The sequence below is a fragment of the Procambarus clarkii genome, chromosome 86 (genome assembly GCF_040958095.1).
Source record: "Procambarus clarkii isolate CNS0578487 chromosome 86, FALCON_Pclarkii_2.0, whole genome shotgun sequence".
NCBI classification, from domain to species: Eukaryota; Metazoa; Arthropoda; class Malacostraca; order Decapoda; family Cambaridae; genus Procambarus; species Procambarus clarkii.
In genome coordinates, this window is record NC_091235.1 from 2,906,742 (window position 1) to 2,931,216 (window position 24,475).

The 24,475-nt window shown below is 47.5% G+C and overlaps 1 protein-coding gene across 4 annotated transcripts in view; it reads right to left on the reverse strand.

The window, feature by feature from the left end:
• LOC123769148 (acyl-coenzyme A synthetase ACSM3, mitochondrial) overlaps window positions 1-24,475 on the reverse strand; it is a 401,722-nt gene that overhangs the window by 44,719 nt on the left and 332,528 nt on the right. For all 4 annotated transcript variants that reach the window (XM_045760127.2, XM_045760117.2, XM_045760154.2 and 1 more), the window contains 4 exons: window positions 19,728-19,926; window positions 19,172-19,290; window positions 13,462-13,555; window positions 6,994-7,129 (listed from right to left, as the gene is read on the reverse strand). In XM_045760127.2, the coding sequence (XP_045616083.1) occupies window positions 6,994-7,129; window positions 13,462-13,555; window positions 19,172-19,290; window positions 19,728-19,926 (548 nt within the window). The remainder of the gene's footprint in view (window positions 1-6,993; window positions 7,130-13,461; window positions 13,556-19,171; window positions 19,291-19,727; window positions 19,927-24,475) is intronic.

The window sequence follows — 24,475 nt, forward strand, 5'->3', positions numbered from 1 at the left end:
AGTGCACCAACAAGGAGCGGGAGCCACACATACCCAGTGCACCAACAAGGTGCGGGAGCCACACATACCCAGTGCACCAACAAGGAGCGGGAGCCACACATACCCAGTGCACCAACAAGGAGCGGGAGCCACACAAACCCAGTGCATCAACAAGGAGCGGGAGCCACACATACCCAGTGCACCAACAAGGAGCGGGAGCCACACAAACCCAGTGCACCAACAAGGAGCGGGAGCCACACAAACCCAGTGCACCAACAAGGAGCGGGAGCCACACATACCCAGTGCACCGACGAGGAGCGGGAGCCACACAAACCCAGTGCACCAACAAGGAGCGGGAGCCACACATACCCAGTGCACCAACAAGGAGCGGGAGCCACACAAACCCAGTGCACCAACAAGGAGCGGGAGCCACACATACCCAGTGCACCAACAAGAAGCGGGAGCCACACATACCCAGTGCACCAACAAGAAGCGGGAGCCACACAAACCCAGTGCACCAACAAGGAGCGGGAGCCACACATACCCAGTGCACCAACAAGGAGCGGAAGCCAGACATACCCAGTGCACCAACAAGGAGCGGGAGCCAGACAAACCCAGTGCATCAACAAGGAGCGGGAGCCACACATACCCAGTGCATCAACAAGGAGCGGGAGCCACACATACCCAGTGCAACAACAAGGAGCGGGAGCCACACATACCCAGTGCACCAACAAGGAGCGGGAGCCACACAAACCCAGTGCACCAACAAGGAGCGGGAGCCACACATACCCAGTGCACCAACAAGGTGCGGGAGCCACACATACCCAGTGCACCAACAAGGAGCGGGAGCCACACATACCCAGTGCACCAACAAGGAGCGGGAGCCACACATACCCAGTGCACGAACAACGAGCGGGAGCCACACATACCCAGTGCACCAACAAGGAGCGGAAGCCACACAAACCCAGTGCACCAACAAGGAGCGGGAGCCAGACATACCCAGTGCACCAACAAGGAGAGGGAGCCACACAAACCCAGTACACCAACAAGGAGCGGGAGCCACACATACCCAGTGCACCAACAAGGAGCGGGAGCCACACAAACCCAGTGCACCAACAAGGAGCGGGAGCCACACATACCCAGTGCACCAACAAGGAGCGGGAGCCACACATACCCAGTGCACCAACAAGGAGCGGGAGCCAGACATACCCAGTGCACCAACAAGGAGCGGGAGCCACACATACCCAGTGCATCAACATGGTGCAGGAGCCACACATACCCAGTGCACCAACAAGGAGCGGGAGCCACACATACCCAGTGCATCAACATGGTGCAGGAGCCACACATACCCAGTGCATCAACATGGTGCAGGAGCCACACATACCAGTGCACCAACAAGGAGCGGGAGCTACACAAACCCAGTGCATCAACATGGTGCAGGAGCCACACATACCCAGTGCAACAACAAGGAGCGGGAGCCACACATACCCAGTGCACCAACAAGGAGCGGGAGCCAGACATACCCAGTGCATCAACAAGGAGCGGGAGCCACACATACCCAGTGCACCAACAAGGAGCGGGAGCCAGACATACCCAGTGCACCAACAAGGAGCGGGAGCCACACATACCCAGTGCACCAACAAGGTGCGGGAGCCACACATACCCAGTGCACCAACAAGGAGCGGGAGCCAGACATACCCAGTGCACCAACAAGGAGCGGGAGCCACATAAACCCAGCGCATCAACATGGTGCAGGAGCCACACATACCCAGTGCACCAACAAGGATAGGGAGCCACACATACCCAGTGCACCAACAAGGAGCGGGAGCCACACATACCCAGTGCATCAACAAGGAGCGGGAGCCACACATACCCAGTGCACCAACAAGGAGCGGGAGCCACACATACCCAGTGCATCAACATGGTGCAGGAGCCACACATACCCAGTGCACCAACAAGGAGCGGGAGCCACACAAACCCAGTGCACCAACAAGGAGCGGGAGCCACACATACCCAGTGCACCAACAAGGTGCGGGAGCCACACATACCCAGTGCACCAACAAGGAGCGGGAGCCACACATACCCAGTGCACCAACAAGGAGCGGGAGCCACACAAACCCAGTGCATCAACAAGGAGCGGGAGCCACACATACCCAGTGCACCAACAAGGAGCGGGAGCCACACAAACCCAGTGCACCAACAAGGAGCGGGAGCCACACAAACCCAGTGCACCAACAAGGAGCGGGAGCCACACATACCCAGTGCACCGACGAGGAGCGGGAGCCACACAAACCCAGTGCACCAACAAGGAGCGGGAGCCACACATACCCAGTGCACCAACAAGGAGCGGGAGCCACACAAACCCAGTGCACCAACAAGGAGCGGGAGCCACACATACCCAGTGCACCAACAAGAAGCGGGAGCCACACATACCCAGTGCACCAACAAGAAGCGGGAGCCACACAAACCCAGTGCACCAACAAGGAGCGGGAGCCACACATACCCAGTGCACCAACAAGGAGCGGAAGCCAGACATACCCAGTGCACCAACAAGGAGCGGGAGCCAGACAAACCCAGTGCATCAACAAGGAGCGGGAGCCACACATACCCAGTGCATCAACAAGGAGCGGGAGCCACACATACCCAGTGCAACAACAAGGAGCGGGAGCCACACATACCCAGTGCACCAACAAGGAGCGGGAGCCACACAAACCCAGTGCACCAACAAGGAGCGGGAGCCACACATACCCAGTGCACCAACAAGGTGCGGGAGCCACACATACCCAGTGCACCAACAAGGAGCGGGAGCCACACATACCCAGTGCACCAACAAGGAGCGGGAGCCACACATACCCAGTGCACGAACAACGAGCGGGAGCCACACATACCCAGTGCACCAACAAGGAGCGGAAGCCACACAAACCCAGTGCACCAACAAGGAGCGGGAGCCAGACATACCCAGTGCACCAACAAGGAGAGGGAGCCACACAAACCCAGTACACCAACAAGGAGCGGGAGCCACACATACCCAGTGCACCAACAAGGAGCGGGAGCCACACAAACCCAGTGCACCAACAAGGAGCGGGAGCCACACATACCCAGTGCACCAACAAGGAGCGGGAGCCACACATACCCAGTGCACCAACAAGGAGCGGGAGCCAGACATACCCAGTGCACCAACAAGGAGCGGGAGCCACACATACCCAGTGCATCAACATGGTGCAGGAGCCACACATACCCAGTGCACCAACAAGGAGCGGGAGCCACACATACCCAGTGCATCAACATGGTGCAGGAGCCACACATACCCAGTGCATCAACATGGTGCAGGAGCCACACATACCAGTGCACCAACAAGGAGCGGGAGCTACACAAACCCAGTGCATCAACATGGTGCAGGAGCCACACATACCCAGTGCAACAACAAGGAGCGGGAGCCACACATACCCAGTGCACCAACAAGGAGCGGGAGCCAGACATACCCAGTGCATCAACAAGGAGCGGGAGCCACACATACCCAGTGCACCAACAAGGAGCGGGAGCCAGACATACCCAGTGCACCAACAAGGAGCGGGAGCCACACATACCCAGTGCACCAACAAGGTGCGGGAGCCACACATACCCAGTGCACCAACAAGGAGCGGGAGCCAGACATACCCAGTGCACCAACAAGGAGCGGGAGCCACACAAACCCAGCGCATCAACATGGTGCAGGAGCCACACATACCCAGTGCACCAACAAGGATAGGGAGCCACACATACCCAGTGCACCAACAAGGAGCGGGAGCCACACATACCCAGTGCATCAACAAGGAGCGGGAGCCACACATACCCAGTGCACCAACAAGGAGCGGGAGCCACACATACCCAGTGCATCAACATGGTGCAGGAGCCACACATACCCAGTGCACCAACAAGGAGCGGGAGCCACACAAACCCAGTGCATCAACATGGTGCAGGAGCCACACATACCCAGTGCACCAACAAGGATAGGGAGCCACACATACCCAGTGCACCAACAAGGAGCGGGAGCCACACATACCCAGTGCACCAACAAGGAGCGGGAGCCAGAGATATCCAGTGCATCAACAAGGTGCAGGAGCCACACATACCCAGTGCACCAACAAGGAGCGGGAGCCACACAAACCCAGTGCACCAAAAAGGAGCGGGAGCCACACATACCTGATTGATACCTGGTTGATGGGGTTCTGGGAGTTCTTCTACTGCCCAAGCCCGGCCCGAGGCCAGGCTTGACTTGTGAGAGCTTGGTCCACCAGGCTGTTGCTTGGAGCGGCCCACAGGCCCACATACCCACCACAGCCCGGTTGGTCCGGCACTCCTTGGAGGAATAAATCTAGTTTCCTCTTGAAAATGTCCACGGTTGTTCCGGCAATATTTCTTATGCTCGCTGGGAGGACGTTGAACAACCGCGGACCTCTGATGTTTATACAGTGTTCTCTGATTGTGCCTATGGCACCTCTGCTCTTCACTGGTTCTATTCTACATTTTCTTCCATATCGTTCACTCCAGTACGTTGTTATTTTTCTGTGTAGATTTGGTACTTGGCCCTCCAGTATCTTCCAGGTGTATATTATTTGATATCTCTCTCGTCTTCTTTCTAGAGGTCATTTGGAGGGCTTTGAGACGATCCCAATAATTTAGGTGCTTTATTGCGTCTATGCGTGCCGTATATGTTCTCTGTATTCCCTCTATTTCAGCAATCTCTCCTGCTCTGAAGGGGGAAGTGAGTACTGAGCAGTACTCAAGACGGGACAACACAAGTGCCTTGAAGAGTACAACCATTGTGATGGGATCCCTGGATTTGAAAGTTCTCGTAATCCATCCTATCATTTTTCTGGCTGTCGCAATATTTGCTTGGTTATGCTCCTTAAACGTTAGGTCGTCAGACATTATTATTCCCAAATCCTTTACATGCTGTTTTCCTACTATGGGTACATTTGATTGTGTTTTGTACTCTGTATTATGTTTAAGGTCCTCATTTTTACCGTACCTGAGTACCTGGAATTTATCACTGTTAAACATCATGTTATTTTCTGATGCCCAGTCGAAAACTTTATTAATATCAGCTTGAAGATTTTCAATGTCTTCAGCCGAGATAATTTTCATACTGATTTTTGTGTCATCTGCAAAGGATGATACGAAGCTGTGACTTGTATTGTCTGACATACCCAGTGCATCAACAAGGAGCGGGAGCCACACACACATCAGGCGGAAAACAACAGTGAAAGAACAGGTTATGAAACTTAGAACAGGCGAGGACAGGTATACAGAGAATGACAAAGAGGTGTGTGAAGAACTCAACAAGAGGTTCCAGGAGGTCTACACAATAGAACAAGGTGAGGTCACTGTACTAGGAGAAAGGGAAGTAAACCAGGCGGCCTTGGAAGGGTTCGAAATTGCGAGTGAGGAGGTCAAGAGACACCTACTGGATCTGGACGTTAGAAAGGCTGTTGGTCCAGACGGGATCTCACCATGGGTACTGAAAGAGTGTGCAGAGGCACTTTGCTTGCCACTCTCCATAGTGTATAGTAGGTCACTGGGGACGGGAGACCTAGCAGCAATATGGAAGACTGCGAATGTGGTCCCAATATACAAAAAGGGCGACAGGCAAGAGGCACTGAACTACAGGCCAGTGTCCTTGACTTGTATACCATGCAAGGTGATGGAGAAGATCGTGAGAAAAAACCTAGTAACACATCTGGAGAGAAGGGACTTCGTGACAAATCGCCAACATGGATTCAGGGAGGGTAAATCTTGCCTGACAGGCTTAATAGAATTCTACGACCAGGTGACAAAGATTAAGCAAGAAAGAGAAGGCTGGGCGGACTGCATTTTCTTGGATTGTCGGAAAGCCTTTGACACAGTACCGCATAAGAGGCTAGTACATAAGCTAGAGAGACAGGCAGGTGTAGCTGGTAAGGTGCTCCAGTGGATAAGGGAGTACCTAAGCAATAGGAAGCAGAGAGTTATGGTGAGGGGTGAGACCTCAGATTAGCGTGAAGTCACCAGTGGAGTCCCACAGGGCTTTGTACTCGGTCCTATCTTGTTTCTGATATATGTAAATGATCTCCCGGAGGGTATAGATTCATTTCTCTCAATGTTTGCTGACGATGCCAAAATTATGAGAAGGATTAAGACAGAGGAGGACTTCTTGAGGCTTCAAGAAGATCTAGACAAGCTGAAGGAATGGTCGAACAAATGGTTGTTAGAGTTTAATCCAAGCAAATGTAATGTAATGAAGATAGGCGTAGGGAGCAGGAGGCCAAATACAAGGTATCATCTGGGAGATGAAATACTTCAAGAGTCAGAGAAAGAAAAAGACTTGGGGGTTAACATCACGCCAAACCTGTCTCCTGCAGCCCATATCAGGAGGATAACGTCAGCGGCATATGCCAGGCTGGCCAACATAAGAACGGCATTCAGAAACTTGTGTAAAGAATCATTCAGAACTTTGTATACCACATATGTCAGGCCAATCCTGGAGTATGCAGCCCCAGCATGGAGTCCATATCTAGTCAAGGATAAGACCAAACTGGAAAATGTTCAAAGGTTTGCCACCAGACTAGTACCCGAGCTGAGAGGTATGAGCTATGAGGAGAGACTACGGGAATTAAACCTCACTTCGCTGGAAGACAGAAGAGTTTTGAGGGACATGATCACCACATTCAAGACTCTCAAGGGAATCGACAGGGTTGATAAAGACAGGCTGTTTAACACAAGGGGCACACGCACTAGGGGACACAGGTGGAAACTGAGTGCCCAAATGAGCCACAGAGATATTAGAAAGAACATTTTTAGTGTCAGAGTGGTTGACAAATGGAATGCATTAGGAAGTGATGTGGTGGAGGCTGACTCCATACACAGTTTCAAGTGTAGATATGATAGAACCCAATAGGCTCAGGAACCTGTACACCTGTTGATTGACAGTTGAGAGGCGGGACCCAAAAAGCCAGAGCTCAACCTCCGCAAGCACAACTAGGTGAGTACACATACCCAGCAGAGATGATGAGGTCGTCAGCGCGTCCAACAAACCAGAAGAAGCCGCGGTCGTCGTAGTAGCCGCGGTCGCCTGTTATGTAGTACCCGCCAACAAACACCTCCGAGCTCCTCCTCTCGTCTTGCAAGTATCCTGGGAAACCATGCATGTGCACGACACATAACACTAATTACTAAGGTTTGAGTTAGTTTTAATCAATATGCAAGTAAGTAATTATCCAGAAAAGGTGCCAAGTCAGGAGGACTGTGTAGCACCATCAAATGTGCAGGATATTCAAAAGGTGCTTAATATCACTGAGGACGACATTACTAGAACAAAGGCGCATAAGGCAAAAAATATCAAAGGTATCTGGTTCACCAAGGATTCTATTGAGGGACAGGTGTCTGCGAGGGACGGTAGGGAAGCAAGACACACGCACGTCCTGAAAGTCAGGACATTCAACAAGGATACGGAGACATAAGATTACCAACTCCCATGCATTGCCTGATGACCATACGGGCCCCCGCACTCGCCTTCCGAAACTATAGAAAAAATCAGCCGTCTGTCGGCGTTGGTGTTTCTTTCAAACTGCACGCTTACAGCGAATAGCCCGAGCACAGTCTGCATTCCACCAGGAAACGCACTTCCGCGGGCCGCAGGAGGCTGATCGAGTAATAGAGCAGAGGGCAGCATCAAATATGGTGTCATGAAGAAGGAGGAGGGCGCGAGAAAGAGGCATATCGGAGAGGTCGGAAAGAGCAGCGCTGAGGGTGAATAGATTGCAGTCAGCCTTGGCAAACTGCCACCTAGGGAAGGAGAGGGCATGGTGAAAAGAAAAGAAGGTGACAAGGATTAGAAAATGGTCACAGTTATGGAGGAGGTCATCAAGAACCTGCAATGTGAAATACAAATAAAGAGAAGACGAATACAGGGAAAGATCAAGACTGGAGAGGGTGCGAGTGTATGAGTCCACATGAGTGGGTTTACCAGAATTCAGAAGAGACAGAAGAAGACAGGACAAAAGGTTCAAGAAGGCGGCCCCGGGTGTTTGTTAGAGCATCACCCCAGAGGGGTATGCCCACAGTTAAAATCACCCAACAGGAGCACAGGCTCTAGAAAGAAGTCCAAGAGATGCTTAAGATCAGGAAGAGAAAGTGGGACATTTGGGGGGAGATAAATGGAACAGACCGTATACCATTAACTCACAAAGTAAATGCTTTGGGACACAGAACATTGGATAGGTGACTGAAAAAGTAGGGCAACGAATGGAATATCAGTATGAATCAAGAGAGCAGTAGAGTTATGGGCCCCAGCAAAAGTTGGATTAGGGAGAGAATGGAATAACCGTGGGAGTGACCAGGACAAGCACCAAGTATTGACTCCAGAAAACAGACACAAAGCTGTGAAAACTACGTGATCAGAAGTTGGAGTTCGTGGAAATTGGTATAAAAGCTACGAATATTCCACTGACGAATAGACATTGTCAAAAATAGGGAGAACAGAAACAGAGAACAAAGGAGAAACAAAGGCAAAGAACACAGTATACTAATTAAGATCAGAATCAGGATCAATGAAATCGGGGTTACGTGGCATAGGTAAATCTAGCAAAGACGATGGAATCAAGAGTGGTAGGATGGACCAGAGGCAGACTGACAGAGTCCGGAGCGGGAGGAGGCATCGGAGAGGGGCGGTCAAGGGAATCGGGGGAAAGGACAGAAACAGGGGAGTGCACTTCATTAGGGGCAGCATCCGAGAGAGAATCAAGGACCAAGGGAACCTCCATAGCTGGGACAGGTTACTCCACCACTGAAATGGAAGGGAATGCAAGGATAGAGTCGGAGTCGAAAGGTGAGGAATATAGCGATGCCCTCTTACCCGCCGGGAAGGAAGAAGGAGAGGAGCCAGGTTTTACGTTTCTGATGTAGAGACAGTCGTACCACCAGCTATGTACTGGGCGACAGCCTTTACAGTCTCAACAGGAGAAGGAGAACTGGAGCGGTCAACGTGAAGATTGCTGGGAGGAGGATTGACAATAACCTGAGACGGACAGGCGATGTAGAAGGCCAAAAGACAGAGGGGTGGCCTGGGAAGAATGATCGGGTCGAAAAGGGAGAGAGGGCACAAGAGACTGGGAAGGAAGGAAAGAAACACCAGACGGGGAACCAGGAGGAAGACCCTCTGGTTCAGAATGCAAAGGAGCAGGTGAGGTGATGGTGGAGGTATCCGGGTCAAAGGCCTGGAAACGGTTGTGAAACTGAGAAAGCGGGAGAGGGCGAGAAGAAGTGGAACGCAACACACGAGCATAACACATGCCAGAGAAAGAGGGAAGACGGCGAACCTGGCGTCTTGCCTCAGGAAAAGATATATGATCACGATGTTTCAAAATGAGGATGGCCTCCTCAAATTTGTAGTGCACACATGTGCGAGAGAAGGTAGGGTGGGCGTCACCACAATTGGTACCGTGAGCTTGGAAAGAAAGGCACTCCATCTGAGAATGACCCGAGACTCCACACAAGAGGCATAGACACACCTCACTTGTGCATGTGAAGGGACCATGTCCAAATTTCCAGCACCAGTTGCAGAGGCGAGGAGAAGGAATGTACTCCTGAACGGAGCCTCTGGCATCTGCAAGAATGACGAAAGATGAAAGGGATCTACAATCAAAAGTGACCTTCACAACACGAAGAGGCTGACGATGACGACCACGAGGGGGTCGAGTGAATGTATCAGTCCGAAGGATAGAATGGCCCTGGGCCTCAATGATATATGAAATATCCTCGTGGCAGTCTTTCAGTTCCCTATCACCAGTCACAACATGGCGCGGGATAAGGACTGTGCCAATGCTGGCAATTAACCGGGCATTTTTGGAGATCCGAAAAGGGGTCTAATCAGTGCAGGACAACGAGGCTAAGCGGTCAGCCGTTTCCTGAGAAGGGGCAGCAACGACACGTGTACCAGTACGGGTCGGGTTAAAAGTGAGAAAGGTATCCACCGAATCAACTAGGTGTTTATGGATGAATATATCATCAGGACGTGTAGAAATAACTTGACTGAGATCAAAATACGTAGTCCACTTAGCAGGACCAAACAATGCTTAGAATATATTAGAACTGGAAGGAATCGTGCGAGTGTGGATATGACAGTGCCGAGCACCCTAGTAAGAAGGAAGGGGGGTAAATGGCATAGTTGTTACCATGAGAGATGGAGCCACTCCAGGTGATCTATCCTCCAGAATGGTCATAACTGGGGCTTGGGGCTCTAGCCTGCCACAGAGGAGGGATAGAAGCAGAGAGAGGTAGTCGGGAGGTCAGAGAACCAGCATGATCTGGGGCCCAAGGTAGCCTAATTAATATGCAAGTGCCAATATACTATGAACACAAGACAATGTAATACAGCTTGGTAAAGTGTAGAGCAGTGTGAGACAGTGTAGAGCAGTGAGGGGCTGAGTAGAGCAGTGTGGGACTGTGTAGAGCAGAGTGGGACTGTGTAGAGCAGTGTGGGACTGTGTAGAGCAGTGTGGGACTGTGTAGAGCAGTGTGGGACTGTGTAGAGCAGTGTGGGACTGTGTAGAGCAGTGTGGGAAAGTGTAGAGCAGTTTGAGATTATGTTGAGCAGTGTGGGACAGTGTAGAGCAGTGTTGGAAAAGTGTAGAGCAGTGTAGGACAGTGTAGAGCAGTATGAGGCTTTGTAGAGCAGTGTGGGACAGTGTAGAGCAGTATGGGACAGTGTAGAACAGTGTGAGACAGTGTAGAGCAGTGTACGTGGGACAGTGTAGAGCAAAGTGGGAAAGTGTAGAGCAGTGTGGGACAGTGTAGAGCAGTGTGGGACAGTGTAGAGCAGTGTGGGGCTGTGTAGAGCAGTGTGGGACTGTGTAGAGCAGTGTGCGACAGTGTAGAGCAATGTGGGGACTGTGTAGAGCAGTGTAGGACTGAGTAGAGCAGTGTGGGACAGTGTAGAGCAGTGTGGGACTGTGTAGAGCAGTGTGGGACTGTGTAGAGCAGTGTGGGACAGTGTAGAGCAGTGTGGGACTGAGTAGAGCAGTGTGAGACTGTGTAAAGCTGTGTGGGACTGTGAAGAGCAGTGTGGGACTGTGTAGACCAGTGTGGGATAGTGTAGAGCAGTGTGGGGACTGTGTAGAACAGTGTGGGACACTGTAGAGCAGTGTGGGACAGTGTAGAGCAGTGTGGGACTGAGTAGAGCAGTGTGAGACTGTGTAGAGCAGTGTGGGACAGTGTAAAGCTGTGTGGGACTATGAAGAGCAGTGTGGGACTGTGTAGAGCAGTGTGGAACAGTGTAGAGCAGTATGGGACTGTGTAGAGCAGTGTGGGAAAGTGTAGAGCAGTTTGAGATTGTGTTGAGCAGTGTGGGACAGTGTAAAGCAGTGTTGGAAAAGTATAGAGTAGTGTGGGACAGTGTAGGACAGTGTAGAGCAGTGTGGGACAGTGTAGAGCAGTATGGGACAGTGTAGAACAGTGTGGGACACTGTAGAGCAGTGTACATGGGACAGTGTAGAGCAATGTGGGACAGTGTAGAGCAGTGTGGGACAGTGTAGAGCTGTGTGGGACTGTGTAGAGCAGTGTGAGGACTGTGCAGAGCAGTGTGGAACTGTGTAGAGCAGTGTGGGACTGTGAAGAGCATTGTGAGACAGTGTAGAGCAGTGTGGGACTGTGTAGAGCAGTGTGGGACAGTGTAGAGCAGTGTACGTGGAACAGTGTAGAGCAAAGTGGGAAAGTGTAGAGCAGTGTGGGACAGTGTAGAGCAGTGTGGGACAGTGTAGGTCAGTGTAGGATTGTGTAGAGCAGTGTGGGACAGTGTAGAGCAGTGTGGAACTGTGTAGAGCAGTGTGAGACAGTATAGAGCAGTGTGGGACAGTATAGACCAGTGTAGGACAGTGTAGAGCAGTGTAGGAATGTGTAGAGCAGTGTGGAACTGTGTAGAGCAGTGTGAGACAGTATAGAGCAGTGTGGGACAGTGTAGAACAGTGTGGGACTGTGTAGAGCAGTGTGGAACTGTGTAGAGCAGTGTGAGACAGTATAGAGTAGTCTGGGACAGTGTAGAGCAATGTGGGACAGTGTAGAGCAGTGTGGGACTGAGTAGAGCAGTGTGAGATTGTGTAGAGCAGTGTGGGACAGTGTAGAGCTGTGTGGGACTGTGTAGAGCAGTGTGGGGGCTGTGAAGAGCAGTGTGGAACTGTGTAGAGCAGTGTGGGACAGTGTAGAGCAGTGTGGGACTGAGTAGAGCAGTGTGGGACTGAGTAGAGCAGTGTGAGACTGTGCAGAGCAGTGTGGGACAGTGTAGAGCAGTGTGGGACTGTGTAGAGCAGTGTGGGACAGTGTAGAGCAGTGTACGTGGAACAGTGTAGAGCAGTGTGGGACAGTATAGACCAGTGTAGGACAGTGTAGAGCAGTGTGGGACAGTGTAGAGCAGTGTGGGACAGTATAGACCAGTGTAGGACAGTGTAGAGCAGTGTAGGAATGTGTAGAGCAGTGTGGAACTGTGTAGAGCAGTGTGAGACAGTATAGAGCAGTGTGGGACAGTGTAGAACAGTGTGGTACTGTGTAGAGCAGTGTGGAACTGTGTAGAGCAGTGTAAGACAGTATAGAGCAGTGTGGGACAGTGTAGAGCAGTGTGGGAGTGTAGAGCAGTGTGAGACAGTGTAGAGCAGTGTGGGACAGTGTAGAGCAGTGTGGGACAGTGTAGAGCAGTGTCGGACAGTGTAGATCAGTGTGGGACAGTGTAGAGCAGTGTGGGACAGTGTAGAGCAGTGTGGGACAGTGTAGAGCAGTGTGGGACAGTGTAGATCAGTGTGGGACAGTGTAGAGCAGTGTGGGACTGTGAAGAGCAGTGTAGGTCTGTGTAGAGCAGTGCGGGACTGTTTAGAACAGTGTGGGACTGTGTAGAGCAGTGTGGGACTATGTAGAGCGGTGTGGGACAGTGTTGAGCAGTGTGGGACAATGTAGGAGAGTGTGTTCCATGATTGAGCAGTGGTGGAGAGAACATAATTGTGTGGGGCAGTGTAGAGCAGTGTTGGGTGGTAGAGAATACTTTAGGAATATTGAAAGTACAGAGAACAGTGCAAAGCAATGCAGGAATGTTTAGAACACTTAAACGTAGAAGTACAATGTCGAGCACAGAAGGTACTGCAGGTAAGTGTAGGGAGTGTGTAGGGCTGCGTGGGAGTGTAGTGTGCGACTCTAGAACGTGGATCGTTCTAGACCCACGTCGTGGGTACATCTTTGTGGGTCGGTGTAGAACAGAGAACAGTGAGGCGTAGGTGACACTGGCAGGAAGTGTGGATCACTGTCAGACAATACGGGGCCGCGTAGGTTAGAGCAATAATGCAGGAATGTGTTGGATAATGCAGAGCAACGAAGGGGAGTGAAGATCATTGTTCTGCAGTATGGACAAGACAGTGTCTTATAGTGTACATCAGCCTGACATATCATACGGACATTAATGTAACTTAAACCAAACATAAATCTGACCTGTAAATAGCCCAATAGGGTGGTGATCCTTCAGAGAGACAGCGATGTAACCCTCTTCATTTGGTCCCAACTCCTGCTGCTTCTCGTCGATGATCTGTATGGGACAATTGCTCAATATTTTGACATGTTTTCTCCTTATCCGTATCTAAAACCTATTTAATTAATTTTTAAATTTTGCCCCGAGGGGCGAGTTCATTGGGCAGTGCCACTCATCCTGTGAGCGGACACACCGTCATAGCAGCATGTACAACACTCCCCAATAGGAAGAAATTCCGCTTGGTTGTTCATCCTGTCACTTGTACCAAGACACAGCTGGGACTTGCTTAACTGTCTCAAGTGAACAGCTCCTCAAAAAAGAATATCAACACTGTCAACCCTTAAAAGCTTACGTTATCTTGTGGGTGCAAAATGGGGAAATCTCTTAAGAACAGTGTCTATTTTTGACAAATAGTGTTTTCCTAACTAATTTTGTTGTTATTATTATTATTATCAGGGGAAAGCGCCAAGCGATTACAACTTTATAGCACTTTGAAGGGGTCAGGATAAGGATTTGGGATGGGACGGGGGGAAGGAATGTGTGCAACCACTTGAACGGTCGGGGATTGAACGCCGACCTGCATGAAGCGAGACCGTTGCTCTACCGTCCAGTCAAAGTGGCTGGATACTATTCCTAACTCAAACAATGTGAGGTTTATTATTCTACACATATTTCTATTGACTCTTAGATGTTCACACTCTCTCAGGTTGTGGTCAAGGCGGTGTCTATCACTCTCACCACAGATTCTGCAGCTCCTCTGCTCAACTGTTGTTTCCATTCCGAATTTCCATGGATATTTGCATCCAAGATGGATTCTTGCTATTACTGATGTTATGGGGGCAGGTGGTTGTACTGAGAGGGCCAATAATAAAAATCACAGGAGTTCCTAAAATAGTGGGAATAGGTAGGACCCGGCCCCCAGGGAAAGAATATTCCCAGCAATGAATACTTGTTTGGCTAGAAAAACGTCTGCCATCTAAGGTAATCCCCTACTCCACTCTAAATAGGATGAAAAGATACTTCTAGCTTTATCCTTATTTATTAAACACTCAAATAACCCCCATATGCATAAATACAATAAATAACGTTACCACTTTACCTTACGTTAAATATCTTGGTCCACATAAGCAAGATGCAAGGTTTACAATTGCAAATTAGGGTAAAGTCTACTTTCCTGAAGGGCGCTTATATCATATGTATCACAGACTTAAGCACACGTGGCTTCACTATCCCTCTAGAGTACACTTAGGGATACCAAAACACTGGCTTCAGGATGAATTCAGGATCCATGAATGTAAATGTTATTGTTAATTAAATATCCTCCTCACATGATCCAATCCTATCAATTAATGTATAGTAATTATTTAGAGCTCAAATTGACCTCTGGTTTCCAAATATGAACCCAGAGTCGTGACAACTGATTCTCTCCCGCGGCCACCTCCTCTTCGTCCATATTGATTGGGAGTGCCAGCAGCAACCATATTGTACCAGCGTACAGATTCACTGATTTGTTCTTCTATCCTCCTTTCCTCAGTTACCTTGTCACGATGATTTTGCCTGATGATACCTATAATTTGTTGAAGAGTCTTGGGTATGAAGTATTCAATATGGTCTCCTTCAGCAGCCAGCACATCTGCTCGATCATTTCCAGATTCCAAATGGGAAGGGATCCACCGAAATTTGACGACCCTTTTTCTGATTGGTTAATACTCTCACAACTCCCTTGATTTCAGGGACTATCGCAAGATTTTCTGCCCGATTTTTACAAAGGCTTTGTAGCGCTGCTTGTGAATCAGTACAGATCACTGCATCATTAGTGTTTTGTTCAAGGAATCTCAACGGCATAACATTGGCAGTTAGCTCTGCTTGCATTGAAGAGGCATAGTTCTCAATATGTGTTTTTTTTCATTTTCGCGTTAAAAGGCATTATTCATAATTACAGTGTATGCTGCAACAGCCCTGCCATTGACAGGATAAGGTGACTCATCAGTGTATATTTGATCTAATTCATTTCCGGCTTCTTTAAATTAAATTTCCTCCAGATACCTGTGCCTCAGTTCTTGTGGTATCATGTTGAACTTTTTCGTTGACATCACATTGATAATAATCCTGCATGAGTCATCCTCCCAGGGAGGTAACCTCTCTACAAGCATAATCTCACGAGCTTGCTCAAGCAGGTGAAGTTCTTCGAGATAGCAGACTGATCTGTAGTGCCATTTTTTTTTTTTTTTGCTTCTGTTTCCCCTTGTAAATAACACAGAACTCAGTTTTTTCTTGGCAACATCTTTGTAATGGAGGATTTCTGGCTTTCTTAAATGCAAGTTTCGCATTCGGTTCCTTAATTCTGCTTTTAACACTGAGGAGGGACAACGTCTCTCGTAAATTGGGTGTTTTGGCAGTTCTTGGGACTCCAAGAATGATTGTCATGGCTTCATTTTGGATGCTTTCAACTTTTTTCATATCGCTTTGCGAGTAAGTGCTAAAAACTGGTGTGGAATAGACTATGACGGAGCGCACATAGGCTGTGGACATTATTTTGAGCATGGCAATAGAGGGCCCCATGCCCATTCAAGGTCAAAGTTTTCAGTGCCCTGAGTCGACCTTTGCATGTTTCTATGAGTTGGTTGAGCTCCTCTTTCTTCCCCTTGTTAGAGCCGACAGTGACGCCAAGGTACCGATAGTGGTCAACCCATTCAAGTGTTACACCATTATTTTGTAGCTCTTCATTTTCTCCCTGCTTGTAATGAGAGAATGCTTTTGTCTTGGTTGTGGAGAGAGTGAAACCGATTTCAACACATTTCCTTAAAAGAAGTTCGATAGACTGTTTAATTTATCCCAAGGTGGGAGCTTGTATTAGAACACCATCTGCATATCCCACTTGTTGTGTTCCTCCCGGAAATTCAATATTTGCAATGGCGTTCATAAGTATGTTAAATTGTCTAAGGCTTATGACTTCTTCTTGGGGGGGGGGGGGTCCCGAGTTCCATACTCATTGTTCTGGAGACTGCTCCATTGAAGCAGATCTTGGCTTTCCTCCCTGTGAGATAGTCTTCAATCCATATCATGAGTCTCCCCATTTACACCCATGCATGCAAGCTCATCCAGAAATCGCAATTCTTTGTGCTTTGTCGAAGGCTCCTCCGATGTCAACAAATACAGAGTACTTAGCTGTGCCATTAGCTAAGTAACTAACTATTCAATTTGCTGTGCTCCGTTCTTTAACAAATCCATTGACCCCTTCACCCAACCTGCCTATTTTGTGCAACAGTCGGGTTAAGATGGTCCTTTCAAGCATCTTGCATGTGCATGACATGAGACTGATGGATCTGTAATTGCCAGGGTCACTGGGCTTCGGTATAGGAATAATTATTGCGTGTTTCCATTGAGTGGGCAACACTCCACCTAGGAATGACTTGTTAAACAGGTGGAATAGTGGATTCCCAGACACCTCACACAGAGTATGGTGTAGCTAATTGTTATGAATAATGTGCAGTCGCAGGCAAAAGTCTCTTTCATGGGTAGAGGAGTGGGTAAGACTTTCATGCGTAGGGGAGTGGGTAAATCTTTCATGGGTAGGGGAGTAGGTAAATCTTTCATAGGTAGGGGGGAAAACTTTCATGGGTAGGTGGGGTGGGTAAAACACTACTGTAAACATGCTCACGTCCAGCCTCTACTGTAAACACGCTCAGTTCCAGCCTCTACTGTAAACACGCTCAGTTCCAGCCTCTACTGTAAACACGCTCAGTTCCAGCCTCTACTGTAAACACGCTCACTTCCAGCCTCTACTGTAAACACACTCACGTCCAGCCTCTACTGTAAACACGCTCACTTCCAGCCTCTACTGTAAACACGCTCAGTTCCAGCCTCTACTGTAAACACGCTCACTTCCAGCCTCTACTGTAAACACGCTCAGTTCCAGCCTCTACTGTAAACACGCTCAGTTCCAGCCTCTACTGTAAACACGCTCAGTTCCAGCCTCTACTGTAAACACGCTCAGTTCCAGCCTCTACTGTAAACACGCTCACTTCCAGCCTCTACTGTAAACACACTCACGTCCAGCCTCTACTGTAAACACGCTCACTTCCAGCCTCTACTGTAAACACGCTCAGTTCCAGCCTCTACTGTAAACACGCTCAGTTCCAGCCTCTACTGTAAACACGCTCACTTCCAGCCTCTACTGTAAACACACTCACGTCCAGCCTCTACTGTAAACACGCTCACTTCCAGCCTCTACTGTAAACACGCTCAGTTCCAGCCTCTACTGTAAACACGCTCACTTCCAGCCTCTACTGTAAACACGCTCAGTTCCAGCCTCTACTGTAAACACGCTCAGTTCCAGCCTCTACTGTAAACACGCTCAGTTCCAGCCTCTACTGTAAACACGCTCAGTTCCAGCCTCTACTGTAAACACGCTCACTTCCAGCCTCTACTGTAAACACACTCACGTCCAGCCTCTACTGTAAACACGCTCACTTCCAGCCTCTACTGTAAACACGCTCAGTTCCAGCCTCTACTGTAAACACGCTCACTTCCAGCCTCTACTGTAAACACGCTCAGTTCCAGCCTCTACTGTAAACACGCTCACTTCCAGCCTCTACTGTAAACACACTCACTTCCAGCCTCTACTGTAAACACGCTCAGTTCCAGCCTCTACTGTAAACACACTCACTTCCAGCCTCTACTGTAAACACGCTCACTTCCAGCCTCTACTGTAAACACGCTCAGTTCCAGCCTCTACTGTAAACACGCTCAGTTCCAGCCTCTACTGTAAACACGCTCAGTTCCAGCCTCTACTGTAAACACGCTCAGTTCCAGCCTCTACTGTAAACACGCTCAGTTCCAGCCTCTACTGTAAACACGCTCACTTCCAGCCTCTACTGTAAACACGCTCAGTTCCAGCCTCTACTGTAAACACGCTCAGTTCCAGCCTCTACTGTAAACACACTCACTTCCAGCCTCTACTGTAAACACACTCAGTTCCAGCCTCTACTGTAAACACACTCACTTCCAGCCTCTACTGTAAACACACTCACTTCCAGCCTCTACTGTAAACACATACAGTACCAGCCTCTACTGTAAACACATACAGTACCAGCCTCTACTGTAAACACATACAGCACAAGCCTCTACTATAAACACATACAGTACCAGCCTCTACTGTAAACACATACAGTACCAGCCTCTACTGTAAACACATACAGTACCAGCCTCTACTGTAAACACATACAGTACCACCCTCTACTGTAAACACATACAGTACCAGCCTCTACTGTAAACACATACAGTACCAGCCTCTACTGTAAACACATACAGTACAAGCCTCTACTGTAAACACATACAGTACCAGCCTCTACTATAAACACATACAGCACAAACCTCTACTATAAACACATACAGCACAAACCTCTACTATAAACACATACAGCACAAACCTCTACTATAAACATATACAGCGCAAGCCTCTTCTGTTAAAACGTCTTAAACCATACATAATCCTCTAATATATTATCCAATTAGTTTATATTTAAGAAAACATTTATTTTTACATTCAGTAAGTTGCACAAGTCAAATGCTGACGTGTAGGGAATGGTCGTCTTTTTTGTATGGTCCAAAATTATTGACCGAGCTTGAACTGGCTTATTTATTTACATATATATTATAATTCAAACTTACGGTGAGAGTGTAGCCGGGTGCAGCCTTGCCCATGGAGCCAGGAGGGGCGCCCATACCTCTGGCCGCACACGCCACCAGGGTCGTCTCTGTCTGCCCGTAGCCCTCATAGATGGCGACACCTGCCCACAAGTATGACAATATGTCACTGATGGCATAACACTTTGGGCTGCTTTATGTGTTTATATGTGTAGTCTTTAGTCTTATTTGTATGTTTTGTGTGTGTGTTCTACCTGTGTGTTCTACCTGTGTGTTCCACCTGTGTGTTCCACCTGTGTGTACTACCTGTGTGTGTGTCCTACCTGTGTGTTCTGCCTGTGTGTCCTTCCTGTGTGTTCCACCTGTGTGTCCTACTTGTGTGTTCTACCTGTGTTCTACCTATGTGTTCTACTTGTGTGTTCTACCTGTGTTATAACAACCAGGATGAAGTCCATCCAATATAACGTATCATAAAAGAACTGAGATTCCATGCAGTCACTTGGGTGGCAAGTGTGGATGACTATAATAGTGTATCCACCTGTATTGTGTATAGTGTGGATGGCTGTAATACTGTACCCACCTGTAGAGCGCTGCCACAGCTGCATGGCCTCAGGGTTGAGAGGCTCGCCAGCACTCACACAGTGCCTCAGGGAAGGGAAGGTCTGGCGAGTCAAGTCGAGCTGGAGTAGGGCGCGGTAGGCGGTGGGCGGGGCGCACAGCACAGTCACCCGGTGCTCCCTCAGAGCCCTCACGCACTCCTCGGGGTCAAACTGTGCCATCTGTTGTGTCACAACAATTATTTTACTCTAGGTTCAGACACATCTGCGAACACAATTTGATGTATGTGTCGTCCTGGTCTCCCATGTTTGTCAGTGAGACTATACCGGGTCGTCCTGGTCTCCCATGTTTGTCAGTGAGACTATACCGGGTCGTCCTGGTCTCCCATGTGTGTCAGGGAGACTATACCGGGTCGTCCTGGTCTCTCATGTGTGTCAGGGAGACTATACCGGGTCGTCCTGGTCTCCCATGTTTGTCAGTGAGACTATACCGGGTCGTCTTGCTCTCCCATGTGTGTCTGTGAGACTATACCGGGTCGTCCTGGTCTCTCGTGTGTGTCAGGGAGACTATACCGGGTCGTCTTGGTCTCTCATGTGTGTCAGGGAGACTATACCGGGTCGTCCTGGTCTCCCATGTGTGTCAGGGAGACTATACCGGGTCGTCCTAGTCTCTCGTGTGTGTCAGGGAGACTATACCGGGTCGTCCTGGTCTCTCGTGTGTGTCAGGGAGACTATACCGGGTCGTCCTGGTCTCCGATGTTTGTCAGTGAGACTATACCGGGTCGTCTTGCTCTCCCATGTGTGTCAGTGAGACTATACCGGGTCGTCCTAGTCTCTCGTGTGTGTCAGGGAGACTATACCGGGTCGTCCTGGTCTCTCATGTGTGTCAGGGAGACTATTACAGGTCGTCCTGTTCAATAAACTAAAATACAGAATAAACTAAATAATACATTTGATAATGGAACAAGTATTCTGGAATTCATGCTTCACTGGGAAGATGGCTGTAATATGTTTTGTTTACTGACTTTGAAGTAGACGCGGCTGTACATAAAGGCATAGCTACATCTTCCAGGGAGGATCATGGAATTACATAGGGTACACTGTAATGCATCTACTAGTGCCAGGACATTCTTTTCTTGAATTGTATAATGTGAGCTGTGTAACTGGAGAGCTTCCAATGTCGTGAACCAACAGCCTTATTATTCCTACATCTAACCAGTAGTGTGTCTTCCACCCCAATCTCCCTCACTAGTTGTCTCTGTGTCTTGAGAGGATGGTTCTACCCCGTCTCCTTTATAGAGTTAGTAACTTGTTGTCTCTCAAGATGTATGACTTCACGCATGGAAGGAGTGTACATCACTGTATTACCGTCTTCCTCACCTTCCATACTGATAGGTCATATACAACTTTCCTAAATACACACAGAAATCATATTAACGTGATATATCTCAAGGAGAAATTCAGTATTTCAGAAGTTGTGGCGTAAGGTGAGACCACTCAGCCCTTCCACCCCAGTGCTTGTGAGTCATACGTAAACACTTATTATGACTTATTATTACTAAGCTAATATGACTTATTAGCTCAATTAAAATTTAATTTAAGTTTTCACATAGGAAGAGGAAATGAAATAGTTCTTAGGCTCCAGCTCCTGTCTCCCGCCTTGGTTCTCCATTGTAATTTCGTTAATGTTGTTGTTGTTAAAGATTCAGCAACTCGGAACAGAAGTTGCAAGTAGCACGGGGTATGGTGAGCCCGTAGTGGACTTATTTCCTTAATATAAATCCTATGCAAATGAAATTTAAAATAGGTACCAGCGGGACAAAAGAAGGTTCATGGGCTGTAGCTCCGTTATAGTTCTTCGTTGAAATTTCGTAGGTATACATCAATACATCAGATTTAAGATTAAATTAATTACTAAGAGCTAAGACAATAAAGAGAATGTAGCTCCTGGGCCCTGCCTCCAGCTCTGGGACCCAGTTCATCTCTAATTTCCTTACTATACATTGAATTTAAATAAAATTTAAAATGGTTACCTTTGAGACAGTCGCGGGATAGAAACTAGTTCTGGGGCTCCGCCTCTCATTCCAAGTCGTAATTTATCTACACTTTTGGACAGTTATAAAAAATTATAAGACATCGATATATTGGAACCTTTATTACTATCACAACCATTTTATACCCGCAAGCATTATGCCTGCAAGCATTATGACTGGAATCATTATACCTGCAAGCATTATGATTGCAAGCATTATGACAACAAGCATTATGGCAGCAAGCATTATGATGGCAAGCATTATGACGACAAGCATTATACCTGCAAGCATTATGACGTCAAGCATTATGACTGCAAGCATTATGACGGCAAGAATTATACATGCAAGCATTATGACAGCAATCATTATGACTACACGTATCATGACGGCAAGAATTATGCCTGCAAGCGTTATGCATGCAAGCATTATGATGGCAATGTGACTGCAAGCAATATACCTGCAAGCATTATGACTGCAAGCATTATACCTGCAAGCATTATGATGGCAATGTGACTGCAAGCAATATACCTGCAAGCATTATACCTGCAAGCATTATGCCTGCAAGCATTATACCTGCAAGCATTATGCCTGCAAGCATTATGACAGCAAGCATTATGCCTGCAAGCATTATACATGCAAGAATTATGACGGCAAACATTATGACTGCAAGCATTATAACGGCAAGCATTATACCTGCAAGCATTATACATGAAACCATTATGACGGCAAGCGTTATGACTGCAAGCATTATACTTGCAAGCATTATGACGGTGAGAATTATACATGCAAGCATTATGAGAGCAAGCATTAGGACAGCAAGCATTGTGACTGCAAGCATTATGACTGCAATAATTATATATCCAAGCATTATGCCTGCAGGCATTATGACGGCAAGCATTATGATGGCAAGCATTATGACAGCAAGCATTATGATGGCAAGCATTATGCCTGCAAGCATTATGACTACAAGCATTATGACTGCAAGCATTATGACGGCAAGCATTATGATTGCAAGCATTATGACTGCAACCATTATGACATCAAGCATTATGCCTGCAAGCATTATACATGCAAGCATTATGATAACAAGCATTATGATAACAAGCATTATGATAACAAGCATTATGATAACAAGCATTATGACGGCAAGCATTATGCCTGCAAGCATTATACATGCAAGCATTGTGACAACAAGCATTATGACAGGAAGCATTATGACTGCAAGCATTATGACAGGAAGCATTATGACTAAGCATTTGTGGGAACCAACCTGTGAGATTTATATTTATTTAATTTATATGAATTTATATAGAATTTATATTTACGTTAATTTGTATACTTCGATAGCAATTTGTATGATGTTAAGTGGACTGTATTTCTGCAATAATCTCACAAATCGATCCTCTGCACATTAGGGGGGGTTTATATTGAATTTATATATATGCAGCCAATCAAACTACAGTATTAGACTACATACATTGAACAGGTTCCTTATCTTATTGTACAGCAAGGCTTAGTCCACCAGGTATAACCAGGATGTAGACACCAAATTATCCTCTTTGAGGTAGCTTCCATCACCCAGTAACTGGTACACAAAGCATGCTTCCTCGTCTTGACCTGTCAAAAGGGCGCTAGCTATGAAGCCAGAATCCTAATATATGACAGCTGTATCAGAGAAAACACTGTACATGGAACCATAAAGACCTAGGCTTAATTACCTTGTTTGAGTCGATCATTCGTGTTCTAACCGGTACGCCCTATCTACTGACATTAATGGCCAAAAATGATTAGATAAACGGGTTTCGGAAAGACACTTCCCTTGAGATTGATGACAGCGTGTTGATGATGGCAGATCACTACTCTGATCTTCCATAACACTTCGTCCAAGAGAATTTATAGGAGCCGTAATTCGCTCCACGACTCTGTGGTCTTAAACAATAACAATGGCTGACCACTCCCTCCTCACTGACGCTACTGGCCTACATTGTCCAGATGACAGTAAGTAATAGAAGGGTCACATTTACTCTATTTTAATTCTGATAATTAAGTTAATTTATGATGGTAAAGTCCAAAGACTAATGTATTTAAGAATAATTCCCACCATAATAGGTGGTGAATTTATAATAGTATGTGGTAATGATATCCCGTTTTCTATAGACGGAAATTCCACTACAAGTTACATTTTCTATGGGTTAACTTGTTTATACAACACAGCAATATTATCTGCCTGTATGATATTATTAAATGGTGTCGGATTTTCCGACAGCATTATGACAATAAACATTATAACAGCAAGCATTATATCTGCAAGCATTATGACGGCAAGCATTATACCTGCAAGCATTAGGACTGTAAGTATTATGCCTGAAAGCATTATGACAAGCATCATGACTGCAAGCATTATGTCTGCAAGCATTATGACTGCAAGCATTATGACAACAAGCATTATGACTGCAAGCATTATGACAACAAGCATTATGACTGCAAGCATTATGTCTGCAAGCATTATGATGGCAAGCATCATGTCTACAAGCATTATGATGGCATGCATTATGCCTGCAAGCATTATAACTTCATGCATTATGACAACAAGCATTATGACGGCAAGCATTATGTCTGCAAGCATTATGACTGCAAGCATTATGCCTGCAGTTATTATGCCTGCAAGCATTATAACTGCAAGCATTATGTCTTCAAGCATTATGATGGCAAGTGTTATGACTGCAAGCATTATGTCT